This window comes from Camelus bactrianus, chromosome 18 (assembly GCF_048773025.1).
Source record: "Camelus bactrianus isolate YW-2024 breed Bactrian camel chromosome 18, ASM4877302v1, whole genome shotgun sequence".
Taxonomy (NCBI): domain Eukaryota; kingdom Metazoa; phylum Chordata; class Mammalia; order Artiodactyla; family Camelidae; genus Camelus; species Camelus bactrianus.
The window spans coordinates 5,845,926-5,868,867 of NC_133556.1; the positions used below are offsets into that span (position 1 = coordinate 5,845,926).

Sequence of the window (22,942 nt, forward strand, 5' to 3'; positions counted from 1 at the left end):
GTCCCCGGGGTGTCTGCTCATTCCCGCCCTCTGCACACTCCCTCAGTTAGCCCTGTTTTTCTACTATTTTATCTCCAGTTCATATTGTGAGACCATTTTGCAGGCATGTAGAAGCTTCTGGGAAAACAGTGTCACCTGAGTAACCCATATCTCCGAAAGAAAAAGGTGCTATTTGTGTTTTCTGTTTATTGTGTCAGGTTGTGAAAACAGGAATGAAAATGAGGAGTCCACCTCAAAGGCTGAAATTGCAGATGACCCAGCGTCACAGGGGGAGACAGCAGGAAAGTTCCAGAAAGATTTCGGAGAAAAACGTGACCAGCAGGGCAGAGGAGTAGAAAGGCCGCAAAGAAACCCTGAGGAGAAAACCGGGAAAGAAAAGAGAGACCCGGGGCCAGCTGCAGTCAAGGAGAAAAAACCCAGCCCGGAAGGTCGAGGCCCTCGGGAGAAGGGGAAGGCGCTGGGGAGGAGCTTCAGCCTGAGCTCCAACTTCAACGCGCCTGAGGAAGTTCCGACGGGAACGAAGTCCCACAGGTGTGATGAATGTGGTAAATGCTTCACAAGGAGCTCCAGCCTTATTCGCCATAAAATAATCCACACCGGAGAAAAGCCCTACGAATGTAGCGAGTGTGGGAAAGCCTTCAGTCTTAACTCCAACCTCGTCCTGCACCAGCGCATCCACACAGGGGAGAAGCCTCACGAATGTAACGAGTGTGGCAAAGCCTTCAGTCACAGCTCAAACCTCATCCTGCACCAGCGCATCCACTCTGGGGAGAAGCCTTACGAATGTAACGAGTGCGGGAAGGCCTTCAGCCAGAGCTCAGACCTGACCAAGCACCAGAGGATCCACACGGGGGAGAAACCGTACGAATGTAGCGAATGCGGAAAAGCTTTCAACCGAAACTCATACCTTATTTTGCATCGGCGAATTCACACCCGAGAGAAGCCCTACAAGTGCACGAAGTGCGGCAAGGCCTTCACCCGCAGCTCCACCCTCACCCTGCACCACAGGATCCACACCAGAGAGCGAGCCTCCGAGTACAGCCCCGCCTCCCTGGATGCCTTCGGAGCGTTCCTGAAAAGCTGTGTCTAGTGCGAGAATTTGTCAACAAGCCATTTCACCCTTTTGTTTCTAAAATTATTGCAGAGATGTGTGCCCACGGAGGGGAAAAAAACAGCCTCAACAGATTTAAAAGGACAAAAAAATCACACTTGGGATCCTTCCAGTGACATCAGCAGTGTTCTTCCTTTGTCTGGCCTGCGGGTGTGTGATTGCTCCAAGCTGACCACATGGATAACCCACATGCTGTTTCCACACCAGATAAAAGCACACAGACAGGCCAACGTCAGGCTTTTCAGAAATGAGGATACCTTTCAGGCACTCTCAGACTCTCCACAACCACACATGGGATTGAAAGGTGAAGATCGGCTCTGTGAAGATGACACCGAGGTTAAAAACCTATTTGCCGCAAACAAGCCCTACTTGGCCAACATCTTGCTGAACCTTATTTCTCAAAAAAGAGGGACAGTCCACACAAAAACCACATTGGGACATGCTGCTCGAACTAGTTCCATATACGGTAAGGTATGTACACGGGCACTGGGGGCCTACCAAAGCTATCGGGATCTAGGACCGTGCTGATCAGTGTCAAACCAAAGATTTCTGTCTCTTCCCGAAAGAGAGGCATGTGCGCCAGTCTGCGGTTCCAGAGGATGGCCACAAACGTAGACGGGTGTGTCCTCATCACTGAGATCAGCTCTACGGAAACGGCAGCAGTGACTCAGAACACTTCCCTCCCTTCATGAAATCCCCGAGCCCCTAAGCACTGTCGCTCTCCTCGGTGCGTTTCTCCACAAGTTAGCACTTGATTGTGTGCTGTCTTTGAACCCTTCATTGTTCCGTGTGTGAAAGTTTCCATCACTCCCCAGAAGAGATGCTTCTGTCATCAGGGGATGTGTTCATACCCCTGACAGCCCTGGACACAGGGCCGAGCACAGAAGCGCTCATCCTGCCTGACTTTGAGCCGGACTTGCACACTTACGGTAAAGCCCTGTGAGTCACAGGCACCTGAAATCTGCCAGCCTGGCCCGGCTGGCAGTCGGGGCGTTCAGGGCTCCAGGCCTGCCGAGGCTCAAGAGTCCGATGCTGTTCTCGTCCTAAACACAAAAGAGAGGCGCTGGTTAGCTGCCTGCACAGACTGCACCTACACATGGATCAGCGAGTAAACACTGGACTGTCAGAAATGACTTCACTGTCATCACCTTAAAGAAGAAAAATGTGAACACTTACTAAGGACATTTTTTGGTACCTGTCAATGGCAAAGATCTTAACCAGAACCTCTTCAGCCCCCTGCAGAAACAACATGACCTGGGCACTTTCTGAATCATTTGTAACTTTCAGTAATACGGTTCAGAAGATGTGATTGTTGTTGCCTTTCAGAAAGAGGAACGTTTGTAGGGAGCATTTTTTTCCCTGCACTTTACAGAAACATTTAAAAAAATTGACATCATTAGCTGGCAATTACCTAAACGTGTTTGTTGCTTTGAGAAAGTCACAAACATGTGAAGCTGTGGTTGGTTGTATCACAGTCATACTCAACGGTGTCTTTTCTGTTTCTCGTCACTAAAGACTGAGGCGAGGTTATGTAACGTTGACCTTTCCCGTCACCTGTGCAGGAGGTTGCATTGGCTTCTGTGTGGAAGCTAGTGACAGGCCGTTTTCAGGTCCACATACAGCACCGTGGGCTCCGTCAGAAAGCGTCAGGGCCTTAGGCAGAGATGAACCTGCTCACGAGAGTGTGCGGCTGATCCTGCACAGCCCTGCGGGGACTTGGAGTCTAAGAACACAACCTGAAGACCATGCCCATGACGGGAGACACCCCACCCCCTTCAGAGTTTGAGATTTTCTGTCAAGAACTGAAACTGTCATTTGTCAGCTATTCGCTAAGCAGCAACCCACACCTGTGAGACAGCGTCGCTTCACGAGGACCCAAGGAGGTGGGGGCAGCTGTGGCCTTGGCTCCAGGCTAAACTGAACTTCTGCACGACACTTGTCCTCTGGCCTCTCCTTGCGGCCTGGACCGGCTACAGCTGCCCTGTGGCTTCCTGGTGATTGCGTCGGTGCTGCCGGGGGAAGGCGGCTGGTGGCCGGAGTGCCCTCCAGTCTGAGGAGAGCAGGAGAGATGCTCCAGAGGAGCGAACCTAAGTAACTTTTTATAGTAACACGAAGGTGGAAGAAATGCTTTCAGGAATCTTCTTCAGAGAGTGAAGCATAGAAAGCTGCCGGTGCTCTTGAGCAAAGACTTTGCCGGGAAGCAGCCGCCAGCCGTGAGGTGCCTGGCTCCTCAACCCTGAGCGGAGCGCCGGCCGCACTGAGGAGGGGAGGGTCGTTGGCTACACCTTTTGAGCCACAGCTACACGCTGACATCATTCATCCCTCTTTTTTTTCTTTAATGGAAATTAAAGAAAATCTGTGCCCCCACATTTAATTCCTGTTTTACTGGGACATCGTACTGACCATGGGGGATGGCCCCTCGGGGTTGCTTCAGGTCTTCAGCAACACACTCCTTGAAGCAGCTATTTGAAGTTGTGTTTTCTGAAGAAAACAGGCTCCTGCTGTTTATTAAAACCATGTACAGTGCATTCATTTATCAACTGCTCAGTGCAGAGTGCAACTGGGCCATAGTCCTAAAGGCTTATAGCATCTAATCAGTGCTCAGGATAGTCATTCGGAAGTTCCTGACTGGCTGAAGTCTGTCAGCAGTTGAAGTGCTCTCTAGCTAACCATTAGCATGCTGGCTGACCCAGTGGAAGTTTGTGGGAGGTTTTTTAAAACTACACCTTAATCTTGCCAGGAAGAGACGTGAAATCCTTCAGGTTGTGGGGGGGTTGCGTCTTCTTCATCCTGGAAGGCAAGGCTGAAGCCTGAGACGGTCGAGGTTTGAGGCATCTTGATATGTAAGGCACTTAGGATTTTATTAAGGGCATACAAGGGAAACTGTGCTAAGTATGCACAGAGAGGTGGACACGTTTGATGTGAGACAAGTCACATCTCCCATCATAGAGTTCATTCCGAGAAGGAAACTCTTGAATGTGATGAGTGTGGCAAAGCCTTGAACCGCATCTCAGCCCTTAGCATCAGAAAGCTTACACTGTAAATAAACTGCTAATATTATGTGTGAGGAAAACTTTATTGTATAGCACTCATTGCTTTGGACAGAAAATGAATTCCGTCAGTCTGTTCCAATCATGTAATGAATTTCAGAAACACTGCAGAGGAAGCTCAATCTTAACTCCAAAGGATCCACGGAAGAAAAAAAAAATGTGGGGAAATGCTAGAGAAATAGCAAAATGTACGACTTCTGACAAGAACTGTTAATGTCAGGTACTTCTATATGTTTTGTACAACCGTGGTGTCAGTGTCTGTGTTTTGTACCTCCAGCCCCGTTGTTATTCTGTACAGCCCCTGTAAACAGATAATGTATTTTATTTTAATCTATTTGACAGAACACATCACTCCAGAAAAGCAACGTCTGGGAGTGAGTAGTGAAGAAGATTGTGATTATAGACAAAAAAGTCAGTTCCAAGAACTGAGGAGGGGGGAAAAGAGAAAACAAAAAAACAAAAAACCTTCAGAGTTTGGAGTTTATCAAGTCAAGAGAGATGAGCAGATTGGTTAGGAGAGGCAGGTTCACAAGGCTCTAAAATGGAGCAGTTCCTCCAAACATCTGCAGCTTCCTGGGACTTCCCTCGTCACAGCCAGGAGTTTGACCTCTTAGCTGCCAGATCAGCGTTTCAAGCAAAGAGAAGGGGGTCCTCTGAGCTTGTCAGGGGGAGTGAGAAGGTCTTCGTTTTGCATTGAGGTGGGGGGTGTTTAGGAAGACCAGTGGGACCCCTTAACCTTAACTGGATGCTGTTAACCATAGGCCTGCCTCTCCCACTAACTCGTAAATCCTTGCTTAGAAAATCAGAGCCAGGAAGACACCAAGACGGAGAAAACAGGCACAGATGTGTCTAGTTCCTGGCGTGGCAGGAAGGTTCTAGAAGCATTTTGCAGTGTTCCCTCTGGCTGTCTCCTGTGTAGCTTCCCTTCCCCCGACGGACTTGCCCTGGTTTCTGCTTGTTAGGAAGGAGGCCTTGTGAAGATTCATAGCCGTGAAAGAACTGTTTCTTACTTTTCATCCTGGAGTTGATCACCTTTTACTCTGGGTCTGGTCCTCCTGACGTCCTCCCCTGAAGACCAGGTTCATCCTCCCATCCTCCTGGAAGGCTCACTGTGCAAACTGGAGTAACGGTATTGAAACAGGAGTCAAGCAGGGACAGCGATTCTTGTCAGAGGGGCCCTATTTCTGTGTCCCGCTCTGTGCGACTTCTCAGAAACATTTATGAGGGGGCTGTGGTTCCCCAGTGGGAAGCCCAGTGCAGGTCTGCAGATTGCAAAGTGAAAACGTGGAGAAAAGGATACTCAATGGTATAAATAGATCTTTTCGTAGAAGTTAGAGTAGATTTTTTATTTCAGCTACTACTGGAGAATATAATAAAAAGCATTATTTGAGAAGTTTCCCTAACATTTAGGTTTCGTTTTTAGAATGGACATGCTACTGTACATTTTAAAGTAGTTACTTATTTTGCTATTCAAATTAATTTTTTATTATATCTGAGAAGGATATTATCTGTTTTACTTTTCAAAGTTTTGTAAAGCAAACTTGAAGTTCTAGGGGAGGTAAGCCATCTCCAATTCTGCAGGTCAAAGAAAAGTTTGGGAAATACTTTGGACATCTCATAATACAGAATGTCTTAACACGAGAACTTAGCTTCACAGTGTCTGGTTCTGTTTAATAGCAGATACCACAAACCTCATGTTTTTCTCTTATCCTAAAACAGTGGAAGGTATAGAAGGGGCATTCGGTTGACTTCTGGACAATGGTCTGCTGTTGTTTTAACCTTTTTTTTTTTTTCTCCCTTTTAATCTTTGAGATTCTCACCTACACTTACTAAAGAATCATGACTCACCTCACATTACACTGTAATTAGCAAAGTTAATTGGTCTTAAAGTTAAATTTTCTCCCTTCAGCAGGCATTCATTCAGCAGTCAGGCTGAGGGGTTTTAGATGCAAAGAATAAGTTCTGTGAGTGTTTGAAAGGTGGTATTGAAACTGGGATCTCTTTCCAGCTTCAGATTTGGGTTTCAGGCTTCTCGGGTCCAGGGAAGGGTCTGGGCAGCTGCAGTCGCCCCATGTCACCATCAGTTGGTCTTCTGATAAGGTCAGGTGTGTTAGCAAGGAGATGGGAGGCAGAGTGGGAAGGGCCGGGACTCCCAACTGGGCAGGGTAATGAGGCAACCTGGGGAAGGAGGGGAGAGAGACTGTTGGGTGTGATGGGCGGAGCAGTGCTCACCCGCCTTCCCCCCCACTTCAGCTGCTTCACAGTGTGAATAAGGTTTTAGTCCATCCAAGCAAGGACAACGCATGTTAGACAGAGGTGCTTCCGCCGGCCGCAGAGGTTCTAGCATGAATATGTGAGGAGGTGGGTGGGAGGAAGTAGGTTGTGATGACACAGGAGAATTTGGTCTAAAAAGATACCGGTTGGGGGGAAAGGGTGGGATATGCAAACAAAAGCAGCAGTTATTTTAAAACAAACGTATTTTTATTAACTTTTAGTTAAATATAGATTATTACAACCAGGTCAACATAAGCCTAAATCTATATATAGCGCTAACTCAGGCATCGTCTTGTTTATCTGTAGACTGGCTGAAACAAACCTTTCCTGTCTTGTCAGTTCCTGGTTTTCTTAGTTTAGAATAAATTAGACCAAAAGAAACTTACTTGTCTTTGTATCCCCGCAGAGTTAAGTTATTGCTGTTAAAACCTGGCCTTTTCATTTCTCTAGTCTTCATAGAGTCCAGATGCTTGGTAGATGTTCAATAAATGATTTTTAATTGAATTTGTTTATTTTTAATCCTCATTAACATTTCTAGAAAGGCTTTCAATAAATAATGAAATCTTAGAGAAAAATGTTTTTTTTTTAAGCTGGGAAACTCCTCCATTGAAAATAATTTGAAAACTTGATCAAGGACTAAAGTTCCAATCGTGAGAAATGGCAGCAAAATAAAATTTATATGCATTTATAGTCAGTGGTCCATTTTAGGAGGCCAGTGGTGTCTGACAAATTAGAGTAGTGAGGTCGGGGAAGGAAGTTGTGGGGATTTGTAATATTCTCTATGTTGTTTCTCTTCTGGGTCATGGTAAAACAATAAATTAATCATCTCTAGGTGGCAGTGTTTGTGGCATTTGTTTTTTGTCGTTGGTTGTGTAAAACGCGTGTTTTGGGTAAAGAGAAAAGTATAATTTCAAAGTCAAAAACTAGAACTGTGACCCAAAACAATCCTCACCAAATGTCACGTTCTAAGTAATTTCACAAGAGCTGAGAGCTCTAGGAAGCTTTTTGGAAAGACGGCCACAGAATGAAAAGCCGTGGAATAAAAGTTGCTTTTTAACGATCCCCCCAAAACATAATTTTCTCATAAGATAGAACCATTAAAATAACCTTTGACCAATTTATGAAACTTAGAAAGCTGGACGTCCTAATGGCAGGAGCAGCATGTAAAGCTGATAGTTTAGACCTTCAAACTCTGACCTCTAACCTAAAAACCTTTGTTATTTCATAACTCATAGAAACACTCCATTTGGGTTTTCTTCCCCACTTTGTCTCATATAAGTTTTTTTCACCCTATTAAGAAACCAGAGGGAGGTGCAGAGTGTTCTGTTTTCCTCTGTGCTTCAGTTTCTGGATCCTTAAGGAATACTAACCCCCTGCCCTGCTTGCTTTCCAGGCCTATGGTGGGATAAACATTTTTTAAAGTAAATAAAGGTGCACATGTGAAAAAACAGTGTATTTTTACTACAGTAACTTCATGGCCAAACCTTAGTTCCGGGGCACTTTACCCTCTCCTGTCCAACTGTCATCCTGTCCTGGACTCCAAGATAGAACTTGAGGTGAAGGCTTGTGTGAAGATGGTTTATTTTAGGAAATAATTCCAGAGAACAGAAGTTATTTATTTAATGGAGGTACTGGGGCTTGAACCCAGGACTTTGTGCATGCTTAGCACATGGTCTACCACTGAGCTAGACCCTCCCCCAAAATCTCCCTTTTGTAAGTGAAACATCCTGGCAGTGTCCCCCATCCCGTGAGTCCCTAAAAAATACAACCTTGAAATCAAGCCTTTGTGAACACAGGGGCCCCATTACAATCTCATGTGATGGACAGAATTTCACATGGCCTCTGTGATTCTCCCAAATTGCCCCAATCTCTACTCAGTCCATTCCCCTGCCCCAGTCCTCGACCTTTTGCAAATCCAGATCCTCTTGAGGAGGAACGGTATTTCCTCTGGAATGCTGGAAAGTGCCACACAGGTTTAAGAGGCCTTTCTCTTCCCAGACTACTCATGTCCCTTTGCCAGTGGTCACCGCCACTGCCTCCAGTTCTGAGATGTCTTCAGTATGACCACTGCAGATCCTTGAACCTGGAAGGTGCTAGTCTGACTCTACCCTGCCTGGGTTATCTGTCATCGTGCGCCCTGCATTTGGTTCTGGACTCCACATTTTAAAAGAGAGACAGACCAACTGCAGGATGGTAAAAACAAAACCACCTCATGTCTGCAATAAAGGGTTTTGTTTGTTGAGAAAACTCATCAGAACTTGGTCCCTGCCCTCCAGTTATCTAAAGATCTGTCATGTTAGAAGAGGGATTCAATTTAGTCTGCATGACTCCAAGAAATAGACCTGAATCCCTTTCAACAAATGTTATCAAGCCATGTGCTGGGTGTCAGGAATAATAAAAAAGAGAGACCACATGAGTAAGGCAGGTAAGTGAAACCAGCTCTGCCCAGCCGCTACCAGGACTTTGGGCAAACTGGAAAAAAAGCACCCCTTCCTCAAGGCACCTGACTGCCCTCTGCTGGCCAGTTGTGACAACTGTACAACTCCCTGTCCTTTTTGGTATAGGAAATTACAAAGCCAGTGTGAACAGAGTGATCTCATGTGATCCAAATGCTTTAACGTTGTCAGAGCAGATTATTATGATGCCCATTTTCCAGACAATTAAGTTCCATATCCAAGGTCCCCAAGGCTCATTAGCAAGAGAGCTCCAGCTCTAATCTATGGGGGTTGTCTAACGACATCACCTTTATTCTCTTCCTTTCATTGTGTTTACCCTAATGAATGTCTTTGCAGTTTCTCAACATGTTGTACAGGTGGACTTCCTCTGGGAAGAAGAAAAGGGACGTTTTCGAAGCTGTAACAGGCGAGGAGCTTGGCAAATTCGCAGAGAAATCAAGGTTTGATTGCCCTCTGCTGGCCAAACGTAGGGATGGCAGCAAAAATAAGTGATGGTGAGACTGAGAGAGGAAAATCCAGAAAGCAACCATTTTAGAGAGAACCGTGACACCTAGCTGGAAGGAGAGGGAGGGAACCAGGACCTAAGTAACCAGTGATAGCTTTTCCCCGTTTGGATTTCTGCTACAAAGGGGAGGGGGTCCCTTTCTTTTTCAAACTGAATAATCCTTCAAGACAAAAGAGAACTGAATAATGTAGAGACAGTAAAGCGGGAGAGTAGGGATGTTATTTAAATGAGGAGCCATGGACTCTCAGGGTCGTTTTACGTTTTACATTCCAAGACCCAGAAGCAACTTTCAGACAAGATCATGGAACCCCCTTGTTGGTGATCTTTGGGACAATCATACGTGAGAGTTTTCAAATATTTTCAAGGGCTGACAAGAACAACTACATGCCATTTTGTGAGAGAAAAGAAGTAATCAGGACTACAATCAAGTCAGTGAGTTGAAATTACAGGAAAGCAGGTTTTTGCTTTAATTTAAGGGACTTTTAGCAATCAGAACTCTCCAAAAGGAGGGAACTGTTCTAAAGTAGTCAGCTCCCAGCCACAGAAGCAGTTAGAAGCAGAGGGCTGTCACAGAAAGGATGTTTGCATGTCAGGAGATGTTAGGCTGTGCATCCCCAAGATGACACGTTCGCTCAGTCACCATTTAATGGTCTCCTCTCTATTACCATTGACCATGTCCATAATTATTTGTTTACATATTTGCCAAGAACTGCGTGTATTTTTCATTTTTCATTTTCTTCTTGTGCCTTCACACAGTGCCTGATAGAGTGTAGCTTCTTTAAGTTTGTTGAATGAATTCATTGGAAGAGTAGGAGGTTCTTGGAAATCAAAACCATTCTGAAGAGGAAATGCACATTACAGTGAGCCACCAGTCACACCGGCTAAATTTTCCTTTGCTCTCTTGTGGTTTTGTCATCTGGTCATGGTAATATTAATGCGAGACGATAATGGACCACCTAAGTTAACCTGTTTTACTTTACATACTTCTGTATGTCTTTGAAAAAAATTTTTTTAATTTAAATGATCCTAGAAAACATAGGGGAAAATGCTGTCTCATCTCTACAAATCTATAATGCATTTAGACGGAATTCAGTGCGCAGGCACGCTGCTGTCCCTTAACACGTGTGCCTTTTGAGGGACCAGGCAAAAGCAAACTCAGTGGGGGCCATAAGGGGTGGGGCTGAGATCGAAAACACTGAGAATGTACAGTCTGGAAACCCGCAGCTGAGCCGAGGGGTGGGGGTGGAGGTAGGCAAAGACCTTTCTACAAAGTCCTGCAGCATCAGGAGCACTTAGACGGCAGCCTCAGACATTTCTGTCCAGGAAGTTTAGAACCCGCAAAGCCCCCAAGATCACAGCTACTTCAGGTTGATGCCGCTGTGACCTGGTTCTGAGGATGGTACTTGAATCTCTGGCTTCGTGGGATAAGCGTGGGGCTCTATGTCTGTAAACGGGGACCGGGTTCATCACGTGACCGACCTGAGGGTCACAGATGAACGGGCCTCTGAAGTCCACGAAGGGGACCAAGGTCGCTGCGCCGAGCTCACGCCTCTCCTTGGCCCTGGGCGTCGGGGGCGGGCTGCGAGAACCCCCAAGCCTTCATCTGGTCGTCTCCTCCTTGGTTTAAAAAAAATGGAGAGGGGACGTGGTCCCCGCCCGTTCACATTGCGGGGGCGCCTAACTCTAGTTGCTGCTGAGCCTCAACCTCCCAGGTACCCGAGACACCGAGATGACCGAAGACCTCCCAGATTCCTAGAGGGGCCGCTGCGGACCCCTACCCTACAGCTCTCCGTGGGCGGGGCTATTACGCACTTCCGGCTGCGCCGGCCGCGGTGAGCGTCGAGGTGTTCCAGCGCGCTGAACGGCTGTGACTCGCGGTGAGCCTCCGGGTCCCCGGTTCTCGTGGCAGGCGGAAGAGGGAGTTTCCGTCGAAAGGATGCGGAGAAGGAGGGGTGTGTTAGGCAGCTGTGTCCCCTGGGGACCCCCCAGACCGGTCCTGAGAGGGCGGTGGGAGGAGCCCTCTGTCCCTGCCCAGCCCCAGACGGCGGAGGCATTTGTGCCTTGAAAGACTTTTCCACCTCCAGGGGTTTAAGAGTTGAAAGTTGGTCTCTTTCGCGTTCTAGAGCAGTTTTTCTCTCCACTCCCTGAGCCGAGGCGTCCGTCAGTCTGAACAGGGCTGCCTTCTTTTCCCTGCCTCTCAACTGGCGGCCCGAACTCGAGGCTAATAGATAAGAATGCGCCCGAGGAGATTAGGGACCGCCTGCGAGAAATAGCCTCAGAAGTTTGGGGCAGTGTCTGATCTAAGGAAGAAACAGTCCTTTGGGCTTTGTTCAGGTTCGAAAGCACATAACAGGTTTTCCTCAAGTTTGGAAACACTTATTTAAAGGGCCATTTATTTATAGTTTGTCAAGAGAAAGGTGATCTGGTGAGTGGGGTACTTGGAAATCTCCTGTTACATAAGGAACAGTTGAAAAAAACTGAAGAAAAGAGTTAAAAGGCAAGAAAATTGTTTTCAGGTATTGAAAGGCAACTATGGAAAAAAGTCAGTTTTGGTTTAAGATGGAACTAGGATCAGTAAAGAAAGAAGATGAAAAGTGACGCAGAATTTGATGCGGGTTAAAGAAAACTTTGTAACAATCAGAACTGTCCAGCAGTAGAAATCTGTGCCTCAAGAATGATCAAATTTGTGGGGAGGGTATAGCTCAGTGGTAGAGCACATGCTTAGCATGCACGACGTCCTGGGTTCAATCCCCAGTACCCCCATTAAAATAACAAACAAAACTAATTACCTCTCTCCCCCTCCAAAAAAATTTTTAATGGTCAAATTTGCCTGCATAGGAGTTTTCAGGTACAGAACGAGTATGTTAAAAGCAGTCTGGTATTAATTGTTAAGTCCCATTAAGTTGTTAGAATTTATGATAATTTGGTTTATTTATGCCTCATCTTGTTCCAGAATGGTTTTGGGGCACTTTCATAAGGGCATATAAGCTTTGGGAAATTAGCATAAAAGAGGTGGAGGGGAACTGGGAACAGAATAAAGACTGCTGCTTGTACTAGACCATGAACTTTTGCTTGATGGGCCTCTTGTGCTAAATACTCTAGATATCTTAAAGAAAGTAGTTCATTGTGGTTGAGGACAATATGAGTAATGAAGCCTCTGTTTTCTGTTCATATACTTTTTTTTAATTTTATAAATGCTTTATTAAGAAAAACTTAGAATCCAAGACTGGAAGTCATTCCTAAAGGAATCTTTAGACAACTCAGCATAACCTCATACTGGCTTTACTCGGGTTGGGGTGAGGGTGTGGGGCACAGTGGATAGAACATTATCAAAAAAAAAAAACAAAAACAAAACTTTGCCAGTCTGTTAGGTGGAAGAGAGGGACAAGATGAGGTCAGAGAGGCAACAGGGTCTGAGATCTTTGAGGCCTTGTTGGCCTTGTGATTTTGGGTATTACCCTGTTTGAGAGACGAAGCCTTGAAAGGTGTGAGCAGAGGAATGTTGTTATCTGATTTGTGTGTAACAGGCAAGATATGATGGGCTGGGACAACAGTGTTGGAGGTAGTGAGAAGTAGCTGAACTCTGAATCTCTCAGATGCAGAGCTAATAGGATTTGCTCATGAATTTTGTGTAGATGTGAAGAAGTCAGATGACTGGGTTTCTTTTGGTCCAAAAAAACAAAACAATGGAGTTGCCATTAACGGAGTTGAGCAGCTTTGGTGGAAAGATGGGAAGTGCAGTTTCAGGCATGTTAAGCTTGAAATACGTAAGACATACTGGTTGTATGAATCTGGAGTTCAGAAGAGAGGTCCAGGCTGGAGATAAATTGGCTGTTGTGAATATATAGATGGTAATTAAAGCCAGGTGACTGGATGAAACCTCCAAGGAGCGTGAGTGCAGTAAGGGTCCAAGCACCCAGTCTTCCACTTGTCTGTGGCCTCTCTGGGGTGTGAATTTGCACTGTTGGGCACTACGAAACTGGTACGTAGAATAAATCACTGAGCTGGTGAGCCAGCCCAGCTGGTTGCCAAGCAGCAGCATCTAGGGAAACTTTGTATTCTTTAATTGTGACTGTGTATGTGTTTTTGTAAAGGCCGTCATGTGGTACAGTGGCAGCTCTGAGTTGGGACTTACTAAGTTTTGGGAACAGATCCCGCATGAAGGTGATAATAGGAGACTCCCTGTTTAATGCTGCCTGCCTGCATTATAACTCCTAGTGTCTTGCTGAGTTTCCCAGGCTGGATCCCAGAAGCTGAGCTGCCCAAACAAGTTCCAAGTCTTTTTTGTTCTTGGGGTGCCCTCCTCTGGATAGAGTGGGAAAATTTGTAACCAGTTATGTAAAGTTATTCCAACACTTAGGAAGTCCCCTTGGAAGCATTTCTAAGGAATGCTCCCAGCACTACTACCTTTATATTTAGGTTATTTTAGCATTTGGTGCTAGTGCCTTTATTTTAAGAGGCTAAATGGCTGTGCCTCTCCCCTGGGTCAGTTTTCAAGTAATCCTGAACTTGGGAGCTTCAGCAGTGTATTGGACGCAGAGGACAGCATAAGGGAGTGTTTCATGCTGATTCTGGTCCACTGTGTCAGAATACCTATTGGCACATCATAGGGTGCTTCAGAATTGGTGGAGGGAAGTCCCAGCTAGCATCCCTAGAATTCTGAACTAATTAGCTGATAATTACTTTCTTGTAAAAGCAAGGCTGCATATTAAGGGTTTTTTTTTTTAATTCTTATTTTTTATTGAAGTGTAGTCAATTTACAATGTTAGTTTCACGTGGACAGCAAAGTGATTCAGTTATACATGTACATTTGTGTATTAAGCTTTTATTCCTAGAATCCCATTTTGTATGTTTTTAATTACCAAAATTGGTCACAAAAGTAAACAAAGGGGAATAGTCATAGAAAATACACATTTTTAATACAGCTGTAACATAAATGTACCTTTTTGGGGAGGTTCTGCATGGGCTGGAATTGCTGCTTTTTTGTTTTCTTGGGCTTTTCTTTGAAGGCCATGAAGTTGGGGCATTAGAAATAAAATCTGTTTTGTTTGCTAAAAATTGTTTTATGATCCCTTTAAAGATTTTATGATTTTCTGGTTACAAAAGTAATAATACCCATTATAGGAAAATTGGGAAGTCAAAAAAAAGAGTTAAAAAAATTGAAATCATCCATTATTCTGTAACCCAGAAATTTCACTTTTAGTGATTTTTCCTGTTCCTTTCAGTGTGATTGTGTAAATATTATGAGTGTGTGAGACTTGATATTTCAAGTGCTATCAAGCCAGATCCATGGAGATTGACATGCATGTTAGAAATGAGCAAGTTTTTAAACGCCTTAAATTTAGATTGTCTGCAACTCCTATTCCCTCATCTTCAGCTTTTATAAACTATTTATACATCCTTTTTATGGTCTCTACCATTGTTATCTATGTAATGTCATGTAACGAGCACCCACGTAGATTTTTATGTGTTTGGCTCTTTATTGAGACTACTGGGGCTTTCCTGATCTAGATTATTCAAATCCAGTGTGGGAACACCTATGTGGTGGGAAAGATGCTGCTTAGAGTTTGAAAACATGCTCACCAGGAAGGCCAGTCACAAGCCTGTAAGATTAACTAACTTAAGTAGTTTTCTTTCAAAATGTATGGTTAGTGAATGCCAGTAGTGACAGACTGAGTCTGTTGTCTGTCTACTCACTTTTCCCTCCCCGCTTCCCCCCAGCGCCTGACTCCAGCCTGAAAGCTCTGTGAGGGTAGGGATGTGTCTTTCTCGTGCATCCCTGCCGTCCTGGCATCCGGCCCATTGCAGCTATTCAGCAAGTGTTGAGTGGATAGATCTCACTTTTTTGGCAAATGAAGAAACAGGAAGTAATTATATTTACTACAGATGTTTTCAGTATTCTAATGTGTCAACTGACTGAAATACCTAGAATATTTAAAATTTAAAAGAAATAATACTTTTGAACATTTTTTGGTTTGTATCGTCAATTGTGATTTAATTTTTCCCTTCAGTTTCTTCTCAGCAGTATCTCATCAAAAGAAATACCTCTGACAGAACACAGGTTACTTTTAGTCTAATCTGTCATTCCACTTGCCCTTCTGTGAAAGCTAAACGTAAAGGGCATTTAAAAACATGAGTGTGCTCCTCTTAAAATGGGTCAAGTGCAGCTCAAGTTACATCCCTGATTATGCTCAATTGTTTACAAATACGCTAGTTAGTCTAGCCTTCTAACATGACTTCTGGTTATGCTGACTAGTCCAGTCACTTGACTAGTAAATTTTTAATGCTGAAGCTAAAAGTTGTAGGTTTAGACAGATTGCATTTGGCCAGTAGATGGCCTGTTGAGATCTCGGGAGTTCTAAGATTCTGAAACAAGTTTTGGAGCAAGGTTAATTTAAATTTAATTTTAAAATTATGCCATGGTGCATTTTTTAAATTGAGGTATATTTGATTTATAATATTATGTAAGTTACAGGTGTACAACATAGTGATTCACAACTATTAAAGATTATACTCCATTTATAGTTATTATAAAATATTGTCTGTATTCCCTCTGCTGTACAATAATAATCCTTGTAGCTTATTTCTTTTATACATAGTAGTTTGTACCTCTTAATTTTCTACCGCCATCTTGCTCCTTCTTTTTACCTCTTTCCCACTGGTAACCACTAGTTTCTTTTCTGTATCTGTGAGTCTGTTTCTTTTTTGTTATTCACTAGTTTGTTTTGTTTTTTAGATTTCACATGTACGTGATAACATACAATATCTGTCTTTCTCTGACTTATTTCACTAAGCACAGTACCCTGCAAGTCCATCCATGTTGTTGCAGATAGCAAAGTTTCCTTCTTTTTATTGCTGAGTAGTATTCCTCTGTGTGTGTGTGTGTGTGTGTGTGTGTGTGTGTACACGTGTACACATCTTCTTTATCCAGTCATCTGTTGATGGACACAGGTTGCTTCCATATCTTGGCTATTGTAAATAATGCTGCTGTGAACATTGGGGTTTATGTGTATTTTTGTTTGTTTTGTTTGTTTGTGTTTTAATTGAAGTACCATCAATTACAATGTGTTAATCTCTGGTGTACAGTACAATGTCCCAGTCATGCATATACATACATATATTCATTTTCATATTTTTTTCAATTAAGGGTTATTACAAGATACTGAACATAGTTCCCTGTGCTATACAAAAAAATTTTTTTTAACCTATTTTTATGTATAGTGGCTAGCATGTGTATTTTGTGTATTTTTGAATTAGCATTTTCATTTCCTGTGAATATATACACAAGATTGGAATTGAGCCACAGTGCACTTTTTTGGAGAGTGGAGACAAAGTCAGATCAAAGCAGGATATCCTGAGCTGACTCCAGAAAGATTCTGACTGTCATTGTTATATGGTAGTTTTATGGTGGCCATAATTTCCACAATTTCTTGTGCTAAAGGTGTGGCTGTAAACACCAAAAAGCATACCTTTTTTTTTGCTAATGTTATGGTAACCGTATTTTCATAGGTTTAACGTGTAGCCCTAAAGAACCAGAAACCCGAAGGAACCAGTACTCCTGCTACACAGAACCCCAGCTTCAGTCTCTGGAGTGCCTGTGTGATGACCAAGGTGCTGAGCATGGCCACCGTCCTGGGCCCTAGGCCTCCACGGGAGCAGGGGCCTGTGATTGTGAAGGTTGAGGAGGAGGAGAGAGGGAAGTGCCTTCCCAGCCTGGAGCTGTTCCGCCAGCGCTTCAGGCAGTTTGGGTACCATGACACGCCAGGCCCCCGGGAGGCCCTTAGCCAACTCCGGGTGCTCTGCTGTGAGTGGCTGAGGCCTGAGATCCACACCAAGGAGCAGATCCTGGAGCTGCTGGTGCTGGAGCAGTTCCTGACCATCCTGCCCCAGGAGCTCCAGGCCTGGGTGCAGGAGCACTGCCCGGAGAGTGCTGAAGAGGCCGTCACTCTGCTGGAAGACCTGGAGCGAGAACTGGATGAGCCAGCACAGCAGGTGGGCTGGGGGACCTTTTATTCTGTGAGATTGGGAGCTGGTTTGCCCACGGTTAGAATAGCTGAATGACCGCCTGCTGAGTCAGACCAGCTTCTTCCTATTTTTCTTCTGCTGTCCTAGGTGGAATTAGGGAATTGCCCTTGGGAATTGAGTGGGATGGATTTTTTTTTTCTTTTTCTTTTCCTAGAGGTTCTACATAGCTCTCCAGAGATTTTCTTTCATTCTGGTTTTTAAAATGAGCTGTGCACAGACCCAGCCACTCCTGATTGTCTCTAGGCCTCACCGCCTCCAAGTGAACAGAAACAGTCGTGGGAGAAGATGTCATCTTCAGGAACCATGAAGGGATCCCTGAGCAGCCCAGAGGCACAGTCTGTGGAGACCAGTCACAGATACGAGTCTTGGGGTCCCCTCTACATCCAAGAGACTGGTGAAGAACAGGATCTCACTCCAGAGCTGAGAAAGATTCAAGGTGTGGACCATCTGTTGGGCTGCTGCTCAGTGCCCCAGGCTTTTGTGGTTGAAGAAACAATAACTAATCCCTGGTTGTGGGGTGACCCCCTAGACTGACTCGACGGGTCTGGCTGACGAGGCAGAATGAGTACCTTTCCTCCCTCGGAGTGTCACAGAGTCCTGGCGTGGGAACAGATGACACCCTCATAAAGGGAGAGTTGAAGTGAGCTTTTAATAAAGGAGGTGAGGACAGGTGAATGAACCAGTAAGAGGTGGTACTGGTTCATTTGTTCATGACTTAGTGAACCTGCTATAATCATTTTTGGATTATGCAGAAATGGTCCCTGGTAAATTCTTTTCCAACTTCTGCCTCATTAGGCCATTTAAAATGTTTAACTCTTAAGAGGTTAATTGTTTCCCACACATAGTTCTTGGCAACTTGGAGGGAAACCTGTCCATGTAGCCACGTGGTTGCTCGTCATGGAGGCTGGAAGCAGTTTTAGCTGCTGCCGCTGCAGTCACGCAGGCAGTGAGGAGGGGTGGGCCTGGAAGCTCTGACAGCAGAGGAAGGAAGGTGGTCGGGTGCGGAGAGAGACAGGGACGAGGAGAAAGGGGTTCAGGGAAAGTACCTAGTTGATCAAAGCTTTTGGACTTGCGGAGGGGTGACACTTCTCAAAGGGAGCCCGTTTTTCAGTGTAAATTTCTCTTACTCCACTTTTCTGTGTATGTGGGCAGTTAGATGGACTTTTAAGAAGTACAACTGCCTGGTGAAATGTGAGTTTGCCACTAGCCTCCTCTTCCTTAATCATTCTTTTTATTTTCCTTAATCAACTTTGACCCTCTACAGTCTTTCTTGCTTGCTTCTTTCTGCCTGAGCATCACCCATCTCCTTTGCCGCTGCCCCAGCATGCTTGGTTTTTCCTGACTGCCCTCTGTGTGTGAAGTTCTCCTGGCAGAGATAGCCACGTACTCCTCAGACCATAATAGTGTCTGCTAGGGGACTTGTGCGAAAGTCTGGCATTGTAAACTAGATTTGACGATGACTTAACGTGTGTCAGTGTGATATTGTGACTTCATAGAGCGATACTTGGTTACCCTTTAGAATCCGCCAGTGTCACCTGGTGATTTTAGTTCTCATTTAACAGCTTCTTCTCAGAACAGGAAACAACTGACATGTCCTATTTCCTTATTGTTTCAGATTGTGAATTGAACACCCAGAATGAGGAATCAACAGATAAGCAGGAAGGTTCTGAAGAATCTCATGCAGAAGGATTCGTCAGGGACAGTATTCCCATGATTATTGCCAATAAGTGTGAGGCCAGGTTAGAAAGGCAGTGGGTAAGTCTTGAAAAGGAAAGAGGGACAAAATCCCCTCTCCAAGACAAAGGTTCCCCAAAAGGTAGAGAATTAATTACTAAACCTGCTCCAGGAGAGAGACGTTACATATGTGCTGAGTGTGGGAAGGCCTTTAGTAATAGCTCAAATCTCACTAAACACCGGAGAACACACACTGGGGAGAAACCATACGTGTGCACCAAATGTGGGAAAGCTTTCAGCCACAGCTCAAACCTGACCCTTCACTACAGAACACACTTGGTAGACCGGCCCTATGACTGTAAGTGTGGAAAAGCCTTCGGTCAGAGCTCGGACCTCCTTAAACATCAGCGAATGCACACTGAGGAGGCACCTTATCAGTGTAAAGATTGTGGAAAAGCTTTCAGCGGGAAAGGCAGCCTCATTCGACATTATCGAATACACACCGGGGAGAAGCCGTATCAGTGTAACGAGTGTGGGAAGAGCTTTAGTCAGCACGCAGGCCTGAGTTCTCATCAGAGGCTCCACACTGGAGAGAAGCCGTATAAATGTAAGGAGTGTGGGAAGGCCTTTAACCACAGCTCAAATTTTAATAAACACCATAGAATCCACACCGGGGAAAAGCCCTACTGGTGTAATAGTTGTGGGAAAACCTTCTGCAGTAAGTCAAATCTTTCCAAACATCAGAGAGTCCACACTGCGGAGAGTGAAGGGCCTTAACGCTCAAGTCTCTCTCGGTGGTTTTTGTTTTTTACCTTTAGAACGTGAGTCTTAGGGAGAAAGCCCAGTAATTGCAGTGTAAACTCCAGGGTAGATTTTGTTTCACTCAACATCAGGGAGGCAGAGGAGTGAGAGCTCAGGCGGGGCACAGCGGGTTCCTGACCCACCAGCCTGTGGGGGAGGGTCCCCTCCCCGCACTACAGGCCCCGAAAGCCACACTGGCTTCGCCTTTTGTAGCCTTTTGTAGAGTTAAACTGCTGTGTATCCAGTATAATCAAGGAGGAAACATTAAAATTGTTTAACTGTTTTAACATATATTCAAGACTTACGATTTGTAAAGAATTGAGCCACATGGAACACAATTTAATCGGATTTAGAATAAACTTATAACATCTTGTAATGCCTTAGGACTATTACTATAAAAAACAATGTTAGTTATTCAATACTATTCTAGAGAGAGAACTATTCCTACTGGTTTTACTTTTAGAAAATTTGGATTTGGGGTAAATAGAACTTTGAGCACTTGCAAACATGCGTGTTAGGAGGTTGCGGTACACTGGGTGGCGTAGCTGCATCCTGGCCTACGTCGTGCTTTTTTCCTGCACACTGAGCACGTTTTCCGTCACTGGGAACATTTTGTCAGCCTGTGTGCTTTTTGGTCATGTGTGCTCTGTTTCTGCCAAAGTCTGTGAAAATCTGACTCTCCCTGAGATGCTTCCTTCTGAATTCCAGGAGCCAACAACACACAATATGATTACCTTAAATCCATCCTGACTCTTCTGCCTGCAGGCTCTTAGATTTAAGAGTGGCCAGGAGCCCCTGGGACCTCCTGTTAGCTAGAAACCCAGCGACTTCGCTCTTCCCTCATGTCACTTATTTTCATATTCTCAGTTTTTTCTACCTCTTAGTAGTAGTCACTGAAATCTCTCTCTCTCTACTGCTGTAGCCATAGTGGTCAGGCAGACGACGCGCCAGGATTGGGGACAGCAAGGAAGCGTGACGTCTGGTGTAGCTCTGATCACTGCAAACTGCCTTTTGTGCCGTCCTAGGATCAGACTGCAGGTAACGAGTCTATGCACCGGCCAGGTATATCAGGGCAAGGGGTCACTAGTGGAAAAGAATCAGTAGTGCTCGGAGTCTGAAATGTCCTTCCTGTTCCGGTAGCCTGCAGACTGCCTGGGTATCCTTGCCTTACACATGTGCTGTCCTTTTGTGTCCTGACTGGCACGGGGGCCCACACACAATCTAGCGATTGGGCGGCAGCTCATGGTCTGTGGGCCACCACTGCAGCTGCTCCAGCTGACGAGGGGAGGAGAAGCCCGGAGACCTGCCTCTTGTCCTACCCGTGAGCAGGCCGCGGGCCCCAGTCTGTGCTGCCCCCGATCTTCCTGACACTGTGCAGTGGTACTTTCTGATAGGCATTAACGGAAGACACGAGATCCACATGCTTCGTTTCAGCCCCCATCGGTCCATCTGTGAGCTGAAGTCTTCCTCAGATCTCCTAGTCTCCAGACTTTTTGCCTTATTGCTTGTCTAGACAAGCCATTCACTGCAGCCCAGGAGGCCATGCTGTCTTTCCCTTGGGCCCCTTCTTCCTCCATGAGAAGCTGGTGCCAGGTAGCCTGCTCTCAGCATAGCCCCCCAGGTGCCCTCACTCTGGCCTTCAGGGCCACTCCTGAAGAAGGCCATGTGAATGGGCACATTTTGGTTACACCCCAGAATACTGAGCTGATCCCTCTCTGAAACACCCTAGTTGTTTCTTCCATCAAGTCAAAGGGAGCCTTCTGTGAACCCACAGGTGTGAGCGGAGGGGGAGGCATCAGCTCAGCAAAGGTAGGAGACACGGGGGTCTGACTTCCTGCTGACACGCCTGTGACTTCTGGGCCTGCTCAGCTCATCTGAATGACCAAACAGATACTTCTTACAAATCCCAAGATTGCAGTCTGTATGTACTGGGGAAGGTGGGGACAGATTTTGAGGAGAAGGAGCATTATCTTGAGGGACACCTGCTTCTGGTGTGACGTTTGCATGGTCTCCAGGCAGAAAGAGTCATGGTCTCCTGCGTCAAGAGAGAGGCTTTTGTTAGGCCGGAGGGTTCAGGAGAATTTAGGGGTCCAGGTACACGAGCACAGCTGCCTCAGTGTCTCGCATATCAGGGTCCTGATCTTTCCCAGTCGGCCCAGAGCTTTGGCACCAGTGCTCTGGCGAGCTCCTTTTGCCGTTCCACCGTCCTGAGACTCAGTCCTGCGCCTGGTTTCAGGCCAGCCTGCTCTCGCTGCAGGAGGGGGGCTCTGGCTTTCACGACGCCCTGAGTCGACAGTGGCCCATCATTTTCATTCTTCAAAGCGTGAGAAGCTCTGCAGCCCTAAGGATTGCCACTGTCCCAGCAGTGTTACTATCGCCTAAGCCAGCGCTTCCCTTGGACCTGAACCTCATCTCTTGCCATAACTAGTGAGAATCGTAGTCACTGCCAAGGGATAGGATGCATTTATCACCGGACTTTTTTGCCATCTGACCAGAGGGCTTGATTTCTAGGGCCACTTCCAGTACCAACTGCCGCAGTTTGGATTTCCCCTGGAGCAGGGCTGCAGGCGGAGAGCTCATAGGGAGGTGACTCAAGGAAGCAAGAGTGAAGAAGCAGGGAGAGAGAGGAGGGAGGAGGAAAAGCCAGTAATGGACGCATTACTGAGCTGGTGCTTCTGTAGACAGCCAGTGCTCACCTCTGCCGGGGACCTTCAGAGGCATCCGGTACCAAATAAGGGAAGCTGGTATATGTGAGCTCTGCTCCAGTCCTGGTGCCCACCTTCCATGGGTAGGAGGCCAGTGCTGGCTTGGCTCCAAGGGAGTGGGTGAGGCCTCCCTGGTAGTTGGGGAAGGACACTGTCCCCGGGGGACTTTGAGGCTGGCTTGGTCTGAAGAAGCTTGTGAGCATTGCCACCTATCACATCACACAGACACACATTTACACACACGCACACGCGCGCGCACACACACGTACAGTGGACCACTGGCCAGGGCTGCCAGATTAAGCAAATAAAGGCACATTTGGATTCCAGGTAAACAATATATT

At 45.8% G+C, this 22,942-nt stretch overlaps 1 protein-coding gene across 6 annotated transcripts in view; it reads left to right on the forward strand.

Moving 5' to 3' along the window:
* ZKSCAN1 (zinc finger with KRAB and SCAN domains 1) overlaps positions 1-20,272 on the forward strand; it is a 32,950-nt gene extending 12,678 nt beyond the window's left edge. For 3 of the 6 annotated variants that reach the window (XM_074345731.1, XM_074345732.1, XM_074345733.1), the window contains one exon: positions 198-7,273. In XM_074345731.1, the coding sequence (XP_074201832.1) occupies positions 198-1,090 (893 nt within the window). In that variant the 3' untranslated portion in view covers positions 1,091-7,273. Of the gene's footprint in view, positions 1-197; positions 7,274-11,119; positions 11,349-16,905; positions 17,389-17,664; positions 17,858-19,036 lie in introns of those variants that run through there. The other 3 variants (XM_010957024.3, XM_045518090.1, XM_074345734.1) reach the window with 3 other exon arrangements.
* Positions 20,273-22,942: the final 2,670 nt, after the last annotated feature.